Source organism: Dasypus novemcinctus, chromosome 9 (genome assembly GCF_030445035.2).
Source record: "Dasypus novemcinctus isolate mDasNov1 chromosome 9, mDasNov1.1.hap2, whole genome shotgun sequence".
In the NCBI taxonomy this organism is placed as follows: Eukaryota; Metazoa; Chordata; class Mammalia; order Cingulata; family Dasypodidae; genus Dasypus; species Dasypus novemcinctus.
The window spans coordinates 114229320-114239382 of NC_080681.1; the positions used below are offsets into that span (position 1 = coordinate 114229320).

General features: G+C 49.5%; 1 protein-coding gene across 1 annotated transcript; it reads left to right on the top strand.

The window, feature by feature from the left end:
• Positions 1–488: 488 nt before the first annotated feature.
• On the top strand, positions 489–10006 carry DDOST (dolichyl-diphosphooligosaccharide--protein glycosyltransferase non-catalytic subunit). Its single transcript, XM_004458647.5, has 11 exons — positions 489–689; positions 919–1029; positions 6008–6094; positions 6913–7016; positions 7160–7254; positions 7545–7638; positions 7885–8033; positions 8432–8579; positions 9155–9275; positions 9400–9506; positions 9598–10006. Exons 1-11 carry the CDS (start codon positions 536–538, stop codon positions 9745–9747), a joined length of 1320 nt encoding a protein of 439 aa, XP_004458704.1. The 5' UTR covers positions 489–535; the 3' UTR covers positions 9748–10006.
• Positions 10007–10063: the final 57 nt, after the last annotated feature.

The following is a 10063-nucleotide window of genomic DNA, read 5'->3' on the forward strand; positions in this document are numbered from 1 at the left end:
CCACTTTCTCCCTGGAGATGATGGAGGTGGTACTTGGTTCCTAGCCCCAAGTCTGTCCTGGATTCGTCCAGGTATCTCGCCAGTGAGGAAACGAAGAGGTGGTCCCAGACGGCCGCCGGCCCCGCCCCGACCCCGCTGAGACGTGCCGGCCACGCCCCCGGGAGGCCAAAGCGAGTGAGGTGAAGGAGCCGGACACGCCTCCGGCCCTGCGAGAAGCCGGTCTGAGCTGAGCCGAAGGCGCTCAGCGTTGTTGATTGGCGGCGGCTGCAGAGCTGTCTCTCTAGGATTGAGCCTTTTCTTCTGGGAGGCGGAGCCTTGCTCCCCTTTCGCCAATAGGGTTCGGCGAACCCGCCTACAAACAGGGCACTTCCGGCGGTGCTCGTCGCTCTTTGCCGCCAAAGCAGCGGCTCTGGAACCAGGCTGTGGCGTATCCCGTATCACTTCCGGGTGATAGTCCAGGCCCGGAGTGGCGATTGGGTGACGAAGGGGGAACTTCCGGTGCCCAGGTGCTGGGTCCTCCGGCGGCAAAAGGAAGATGGATTCCTGCCCTGCGGCACGTTCTTGGACCTGCTTCTGGCTGCTGCTGCTCCTGGTTGGCGCTGTCTGCGCCAGCGGTCCCCGCACCTTAGTGCTGCTGGACAACCTCAACGTGAGGGAGACGCATTCGCTTTTCTTCCGGAGTCTGAAGGGTGAGATCCGGGTTCGAGGGGGCGGATGGTTGGTATCTGGGGTTGGAAAGACTCCTGAGCCCCAGGGCATCGGCCACCCTCTCTCCCACTCAGTTTCCAGGAGCCGACCGCCCAAGTCTGGTCTGTCGCGCGCGTGTGTGTGTGCGCGCGTGCAGGGTGTCGTGATCTCTACCGAGGGGGTTTCTTTTGGGTCCTGTCTGCCTCAGCCTCCTCTTTTATTCTTGTTCAGACCGGGGCTTTGAACTCACATTCAAGACCGCTGATGACCCCAGCCTGTCTCTCATTAAGTACGGAGAGTTCCTCTATGACAATCTCATCATCTTCTCCCCGTCGGTAGAAGGTAAGGGCTGTGCATCGCCTCCAGAACCGTAATTCGAGGCCTGGAACTGCTCATTCACTTTCTACTGGTACCTGGGTATGGGAACCAGGATGGGTCGCCAGCCCTGAACTCTACTGCAGGCTAGAGAAGAAGAAAATATTACTTTCTAATCTGGGCCCCTGCTGCTTTGTTGATATGGGAGTTTTCTCCGTAAAGGGCCTGATAGGAAAGATGTTTGCATTTGTCTCTGTGGAAAGAGGAAATGGCATGATACTAATACGGTTAAGCTGTAAACAGACATTGTGGCAGGTGAGCTTCAGAATTCAGATAGACTCATAGACTCAGGCTCAAGAATAACTCTGATTATGTAGTCCAATCCCCTGTTTAAGACTGAATGGATAGGTCCAGCTCCTAGCACAGGGTTGGCATTTAGTAAGTCCTTGATATGTGTTGGGCAGAATGAGCATCTTCAGATTATCCAGTGTATACTTCAGTATTCCTGTGATAGTTTACTGTCTTCTGAGACACACCACCACTCCATCCGCAACAACATTCTATGAAGAAGTTTTTTCTTATATTTAACTGAAATTTGTTCCTGCTTTTGTGTGTGTGTGGGGGGAGGGAAGGGTGAATGGGGAATGGGTTTCACTTCCCAGGATCTTATTAGAATAAGAACTATTCTAGAATTAGAATAAGTTAGGCTTATTAGAATAAGGCTGATGCTTATCTTGCTTAGAATTATAGCCTTCATGTAATCATAGCCTATAAGTTTTTTCCAGACTAAATATTCCCACTCCAGTTCTTTTGGCTGTTGCTCTTTTGCCATGCTATTTTTTGAGCATCCTAGTCCTCAGAGGACTCAAGCTGTCATTGTCTGGGGTAAAACAGGACTGCCATCTCTCCCTTCAGTTGATGAAGCTTAAGAAATCTTTCACTTCATTGGCAGCTACTTTATTCTCTGTAGTTCACATGAGAGTGGGCTCAGCAAAATTCCTGAAGTGTTTTCCCTAGACTCCTGTCACTTAATACTTTTTCCTACACTCTCCTTCAAATGTACCTTTGGAATTGGCTTTTTGGAAGCAAGCGTAGTTGGGTGGATGTGACCCCTGAATGTCAAGTTAAAATCTTCAAATTATTGGGCAGGTAAAATGGAGCCTTCAGCAGATTAACTGGCATTTGCCAAATTTCTGCTGTGTTTGGAACTCTGAAGTAGGTACTCAACAGTGGATGTTAAGGATCATGGATATAATCTAAGGACATTAAGAACAGAGAGCCTGCCTTTGAGAAGTAACTTTGGTTTGTGATTGAGGAAATAAAGACTTGCAATGAGTTATTACCAGATCTTTTGATGGGATATACAAGACAAAGTGGGGGAACCATCCAAATTTGGTTATGGAGATGGATCTGGAGCATCATTGAGAAGGAAAGAAACTGGGTTAGATGGATTGGGAGATGGTTGAGAGGCTGATGGTAGGGAGACAAGTCTGAGAGCTAAAAAAGTTTCCCAAATGTTCGTTATTTCTGTACCTCCTTTAGGATTTTTTTTTTTAAAAGATTTATTTATTTATTTAATTTCCCCCCCTCCCCTGGTTGTCTGTTCTTGGTGTCTATTTGCTGCGTCTTGTTTCTTTGTCCGCTTCTGTTGTCGTCAGCGGCACGGGAAGTGTGGGCGGCGCCATTCCTGGGCAGGCTGCTCTTTCTTTTCACGCTGGGCGGCTTTCCTCACGGGCGCACTCCTTGCGCGTGGGGCTCCCCCACGCGGGGGACACCCTTGCGTGGCACGGCACTCCTTGCGTGCATCAGCACTGCGCATGGCCAGCTCCACACGGGTCAAGGAGGCCCGGGGTTTGAACCGCAGACCTCCCATATGGTAGACGGACGCCCTAACCACTGGGCCAAAGTCCATTTCCCTCCTTTAGGATTTTGACATATTTCATGTGACCTGTGCTAATACTTAGTTAATATTTTTTCTTCTATTTGACTCACTTTTTTTTTTTAACTAAAATTTATTTTAAAAGGAAACCAATAGTGAACCCAATATCGCCACTGAAAATGGAAAGCCAGTATCACTTAATGTAAGTAGAATATATAAAAATAGAATAAATAAAAGAAAAATCATATGGTTAAATCCTAACTAGATACTGTTGCCTGTTGAAGGCTGGGAGCCTAAGCCTTCCTCCTAAAAAAGGAGATTAACAGGTATTAAGAGATGTGCTGAAGACTAGTGTCAGACTAAGACATTCTCTTTGATGGAGAATATTTGAAAAATAATTGGAAATGGAATAACTTTTTCTCTCAGAGATTCAACGTTATCTGAAGCCCTATCCCTACATTACCAGTCTCCCCTTTGGTGTCCCCAGTGGCTTGGGAAACACTGCTATAGGAAATCCTCTCAGGCACTTCTGGGGAGAAGGCTTTTATCTGCTGGGGGTTTCTGGTAGAAGTTTGGTCAGTGCTCCATGGCACTGTGATCACCTTTAGCTCTCAGGTGTGAGTCAGCCACGAGCTTCTCCCTACTTGTGTTGGTGCATTCCTTGCCATCTCTAGACCAGGGGCTCCCAAGTCAAATGCAGTAATGGCTGCCAGAGACAGAGCATTAGCGTGTCCTCTTTTCCAGGCAGAAACCAAATCTCTGCTTCATAGATGGGGAAACCGGCTCAGAAAGACCCGGCTGTCTTAATTCCAAAGCTAGTATTCTTTCCACTATAGTGGGGTTTCCCAGCAACTGCACTATTGACATTTTGGACCAGATAGTTCTTTGTTGTAGGGGCCTGTCCTGTGCACCATAGCGGCGTTAGCAGCATCCCTGGCCTCCACTCACTGGATTCCGATAGCCAGCCCTTCCCCCAGTGTGACAGCCAGAGGTGTCGCCACACATTGCCAGATGTCCCCTGGAAGGCCAGAGAACCTCTGCACTACACTAAGTAGCACTCTTGAATTTTCTTAGACTCTGCCTGGCCTTGCTGAAGGGGAGGGGATCGGTGGATATCTAAATGTACCATGAGGAGTAGAACTCCTAGGCACAAGGTGGTCTGTCTATGCCTGATGGTAAGGGAAGGCACTTTGGGTTGTTGTTTTTCCTGAAAGTGACCTCTGAAAAGAGGGCTAATTTCTTTTTTAGATCTTTTCAAAGTCATAATATGGACTTGTATCCAGCGGCCTAGTGGGTGTCTATTGGACAGGTTTCTGTGTCCAATCATAGTAAACAGCTCTTTCGTTCTTCCCATTGTTCAGGCCAGAAGCCTTGGAGCTGTCCTTGATGCCGCTCCTCTCTCACTCCACGTCCAGTCCTGCTGACTTTCCCAGAATTCCACCACTTCTCCCTTCTACCACTGCTGCCTGGGTCCATTCATCATAGTTTTGTGCCTGAATTATTATGGTAGCCTTCTAATCCATGGGTCACTCTGTTTCCACCCTCACCACCTGGTGGCCAGCAACATCCTTTTACAATATAAATCAGACCACGGCTCCTCCTCACAGTCCCCCAGTGGCTCCCCGTGGCCAGAGTCCTTAAATGGCCCATAAAGCCCTGCATGAACTGCCCTCCTTTCATTCATTCATTCATTCATTTATCTCTCCCCTCCCCCCCCAGTTGTCTGTTCTCTGTGTCCATTTGCTGCGTCGTCTTTGTCCGCTTTCTGTTGTTGTCAGCAGCACGGGAATCTGTGTTTCTTTTCGTTGTGTCATCTTGTTGTGTCAGCTCTCCATGTGTGTGGCGCCATTCCTGGGCAGGCTGCACTTTCTTTCGCGCTGAGCGGCTCTCCTTACGGGGCACACTCCTTGCGTGTGGGGCTCCTCTACATGGGGGACACCCCTGCGTGGCATGGCACTCCTTGCGCGCATCAGCACTGCGCATGGGCCAGCTCCACACGGGTCAAGGAGGCCCGGGGTTTGAACCGCAGACCTCCCATGTCGTAGGCGGATGCCCTAACCACTGGGCCAAGTCCACTGCCCTGCCCTCGTTTCTTGACCCCTGGCCTCCTCTCCTGCTCGTTCCTTCCCTCTCCCCAGTTGCACACCCCAGCCCCCTTGCCGGTGGGCATGTTCATCCGCTGTGGGGACGTGCACCTGTGTGCTCTCTTCCTGGAGTGCCCCCCCCACATCCTGCCTGGCTCACTTTGGCACCCTCTCACCTGTCACTTGCCAAAGGTCTTCCCTGACCAACTGTTGTAGAATATACCCCTCTATTGTCCCATTTGTTTTCTTTCCCAACGCACAACAAATAATTACCCATTTAATGAATTACTGAGCACTCCCTCCACTACTTTATGTTGAACATTAGAGTACTTATTGTTGGGGAAGACTCTTGAGCCTAAAACAGCCCCACCCTGCTAGTTCAGATGTTTCTGTCACCTGACCTGATTGATTTAATGATGTCGTCTCATGGTTACAAATGTTGGAAATTAAAGAGCCGTTTTGGTGATGACTTTAAAAAAAGTGGCGTACTAAGTGGTTCTGTTATGGGTATCATGGTTGTAAATCTGTAGGACTAATAGAAAAAATAACACTATGAATGTCAGATTCAAAAATGTTCTTTCTCAAACAACTCTGAAAGAAATGAGGTTGATGGACTCTGGAAAGCTGTTAGGTGACCCAGGGATGACTTTAGTGATGACAAAGATACTGATGTCAAAAGTATAGGTGGAAAAAAAAAAGTACAGGTGATGAATTTGAGTAAAATTGTTTAAGGAAATGTGAATGGGACAATGCAGCATTTCTAAATTAATATATATCACTAACTTGATAAATAGAATTAGTAGATGAACGGTTGACTATTTCATCTATACCTGGAAGAGATGCAAGCCATTTTGGGGGCGTCTTCATCTTGGGAAAATGGGGGACTTGCCATCTATCAAGTAGTAAGCCTCTCTCTGGTTTTGGCCCTGCAGAGGGTGCTGGTCTGTGGTTGCTTGTAGCTGGTCTACAGTTCACCTGCCCCTCAAATGCCAGGGACGGTGAGGCTACCTTCTCAGTCCCTGTGTCTGGTGCCTTCTTTCAGATTTTGGGGGCAACATCAACGTGGAGACCATCAGTGCCTTTATTGATGGTGGAGGCAGTGTCCTGGTAGCTGCCAGTTCAGACATTGGTAAGTCCTACCTGGGACATTCTGGTGCTTTCCACCATTTTTCCTGGGAGCTTGGACAACTTTACAAATGGAAGCTGCCAAATTAGCACTCACCGGGGAGGCCCTGGCAGAGAGCCAGCCGGTCCCTCCTGTGCTTCCCCATACCCAGAGGCAGTGAGGTGCTGCTCCTTTCAGGGCCTGGGAGCCCTGCTTGGTTGCTTGGTTTGGGCTTTGGGTTTGGGTGGCTCTTCCCTTACAAGAAGGCGGCAAGTAAGGAGAGGCTAATTGCGGCAAGTAAGGAGAGGCTAATTAGAAGGAGCCCAAAGCCTTTGACAGGTTTTGTTTATTTTGCGTTCTATTTTGGACATTTTCAGGGATAGAGGTAGGAGGAGAATAGCTTCCTGAAGCCCCATCTACCTATCACTCAGTTTCAACCATTAGCAGCACTTGGCCAATCTTAGTTCATTGTTAGAATTAAGCATATTCCTTCTAATGGGGTGGGCATCTTGGCAGGTGATGAAGAGAAGAGAAACCTTGTAAACCCCGGCTTACTAGGTCAGGTTTGCCTGAGGTCATGACTTCGTGCGAAAGGGCTTTCATGGCAGAACCAGGATCCTTTTGTGGAGAGAGGGGGCCAGGTTGTTTTCTTTGTCAGTTCAGACCTGCCCTTGTTAGCAGAATGCATGCTGCTGTGCAGGAGTCGGACCAGGACCTGAGCCCAGGCGGCCGAGGCTGCGGGGCTCTGGGGCTGATGGTTAGAGGGTAATGCCAGATGGGTGACCCTGCTCAGCCCAGGCCTCCCATAAGGGCTCAGCCAGGCATCTCTTGGATCAATGCAGGTGACCCTCTTCGAGAGCTGGGCAGTGAGTGTGGGATCGAGTTTGACGAGGAGAAAACGGCTGTCATTGATCATCACAACTATGACATCTCAGACCTTGGTCAGGTAATTGGGCCTGTTCTCTCACCTTCCTGGTGTCAAGCACATATAGCAGAGGTCGGCTTATCTTTGAGACCAAGAGGGAGCAGGAGGGACTCGCTGGCTTGGGGGAACCTTTTCCTTACCACCTTTGTCCCTGCTCTTTGCAGCATACACTCATCGTGGCTGACACTGAGAACTTGCTGAAGGCTCCAACCATTGTCGGGAAGTCATCTCTAAATCCCATCCTCTTTCGAGGTGTTGGGTGAGTGAGCAGCGGGAAGGCCAGCAGAAACCTGGAGGAAGAGGGGTCATTTTCTTAAAGAAATCCTCCCAGGCCTGTGATTATTGGGGGCATTCCTTTCCCCAGAGGATGTGGATGAGATTAATTTATGACATTAAGAGTCAAAATCCATTGTTAGAACAAGGGAGGAGCTAAATGCTTGGTTGTTAAGAAAGCAGTGTTCAAAGGGGAAGAAACAGCCCTGGGGGATCCCGGAGGCTTTGGGCTGGAGTGTGGGGTCCGTGTTGACCTGTTCTCTTTTCCATTGCCAGAATGGTGGCTGATCCTGACAATCCTCTGGTACTGGATATCCTGACAGGTTCTTCCACCTCTTACTCCTTTTTTCCGGATAAACCTATCACCCAGGTGAGGGGCCTTTGCAGCCTTGAGGCCTTCAGCTCCTGGGCCCAGTAACAAAGCACTTTTTTATTTGAAAATGATAGCTGAGCAGAACGCACACTTGGTGAAAGCTGGTGAAATGAAAAGTTGGTAGGAGAAGGGAAATGGGCAGGAGCCACAGGTGTCTCAGCTTCCTCCCCCAGGCAGGGGCTTAGGTAAAAGGTGTTGGGTCTAGCCTGCTGTGCTCTACCCCGGGGCTCCCTTTGCTTCTAGTATCCCCACGCAGTGGGAAAGAACACCCTCCTCATTGCGGGGCTCCAGGCCAGGAACAACGCGCGGGTCATCTTCAGCGGCTCCCTCGACTTCTTCAGTGATGCCTTCTTTAACTCAGCAGTGCAGAAGGCCACGCCCGGCTCCCAGAGGTAGATTCCAGGAGGCTTCTGGGGATGTGGTTGGGGTGGTGGGGTCTGTGCCTATGAGAAGGACCCAGGTAGGGAGGAAGGAGCCTTTTAGCTCATTGTCAGAGGATGTGTCTTCAGGTGCTTTACAATTATTTGAATTTACTTTGTTGCTCTATTGTAAGGATTTGACTTCTTTTGAGACCCCAGCTGCCTACCAATCCTTTTAGAAATTTGTCTATTTGTTGTGCAGATGACCTAGAGCACTGCCACCCCCACATTTCCATTTCCTCTGTGTTCCCTTTGGCCTAAAGGTCGAGATGAGCTTAGTGCAGCTCTTAGTGGTGGACAGTGAGTAGTCTTGATCTGGCACCACCAGAAGTTGGTTCTGTTGCTCCAGCCCTTCGTTTTCCCTTCTGCAGGTATTCCCAGACAGGCAACTACGAGCTGGCTGTAGCCCTCTCTCGCTGGGTGTTCAAGGAGGAAGGTGTCCTCCGTGTGGGGCCTGTATCACATCATCGGGTGGGCGAGACAGCCCCACCCAATGCCTATACCGTCACCGACCTAGTGGTAAGAGCTTTGTGGAGGAAGACCCTATGGGTTTGGTCAGGCATCCTTCTGTGTTGGGTATGCCTAAGGGGCATAAATAAGGATTAGATGCAGAGCCTGGTACATGCACCATGTCCTAACAGGACACCTTTTGAAGAGGTCTGGGTTTTGCTGTAAGAATGTAGATATGGGAGGGGCTTCGCTGAAATGATCTCTGCCCAGATGGATTCACGAGAGAAGTGACCTTTGAGTTGGGTCTTGATGAATTTGTCAGGTAAGAGAGCAGTGTATAAGGAAGCGTAGGTGTTTGAAAGTGCCAGGCGTGTTCTGGGAATAGAGAGTGGTTTGGGCCCAAGCTTCAGTGGGCCGTGACTACTGTGCTAAGGAATCTGAGCCTGCGAAATGGCATGGATGCTGGTCGGGTGAGGTAATCTTGTGAAGTCTCGTCAGCTACTATTCGGGGATAGGTATCAGGGGTCTTCACAGGTTTCAGAACTCCTGGGAGTTCCTGCTCTATTCCTTGGGTGGGAATTAAGTGCCACTCTGCCTGAGGGTAGAAGCGCCCATCCAGCCTCTGGCCATCCTTTTTATCTCAGGAGTACAGCATTGTCATTGAGCAGCTGTCAAATGGCAGGTGGGTCCCCTTTGATGGTGATGACATTCAGCTGGAGTTTTTCCGCATTGATCCTTTTGTGAGGACCTTCTTGAAGAAGAAAGGTAAATATAATTCTTGCAAGAAAATTTTGTAGGCAGATAGTCCGCTCCTCTTGCTTGCTCTCATGAGGCCCAATAGGGAAACACTCTGGGAAACCCCTAGTTACTTGTGTTGGTTCTTCCACAGGTGGCAAATACAGCGTCCAGTTCAAGTTGCCCGATGTGTATGGTGTGTTCCAGTTTAAAGTGGACTACAACCGGCTAGGCTACACGCACTTATACTCCTCCACTCAGGTAAGTGCAGGTACACGGGCCCTGTGTCCTGCCACCCTGTGCCCTCCTGGGCTCCCCAACGGCCAGGGCTGCCACCTCTGTCCTTTTACAGGTGTCAGTGAGGCCTCTGCAGCACACGCAGTACGAGCGCTTTATCCCTTCAGCTTACCCCTACTATGCCAGCGCCTTCTCCATGATGGTGGGGCTCTTCATCTTCAGCCTTGTCTTCTTACACATGAAGGAGAAGGAGAAGTCGGACTGAGGGGCCCAGAGCCCTGGGGCTCCTTAGAGCGTGGGGACAGAGGAGTTTTATTAAGTTTTCGTTTTGTTTTGTTTTTTTTTAAAACCATGCGACAGTGGCACAGCCTTACCTCAGTGGGAGATGCAGCATGGAGTACCAAGGGGTGGGGGCTAGGGAATAATTTTTATGCAAGTTTTCTCCCTTGAATTGTTATGTGGCATTTTTCATATGTGCAGTCAGCCTTATTTCTAAAATAAAGAGAAACACCGCCCTCAAACTACTTTTGGCCCCAGTTGTATTTTGCTAACAGTGGGGATGCTGTTCAGGAATGACTGGT

Coding starts and splice junctions, on each gene's coding strand:
- DDOST (XM_004458647.5), top strand. CDS start 536: ATGGATTCCTGCCCTGCGGCACGTTCTTGGACCTGCTTCTGGCTGCTG. Junction 7,017..7,159: donor ACATCTCAGACCTTGGTCAG/GTAATTGGGCCT, acceptor TGCTCTTTGCAG/CATACACTCATCGTGGCTGA. Junction 9,507..9,597: donor ACTTATACTCCTCCACTCAG/GTAAGTGCAGGT, acceptor GTCCTTTTACAG/GTGTCAGTGAGGCCTCTGCA.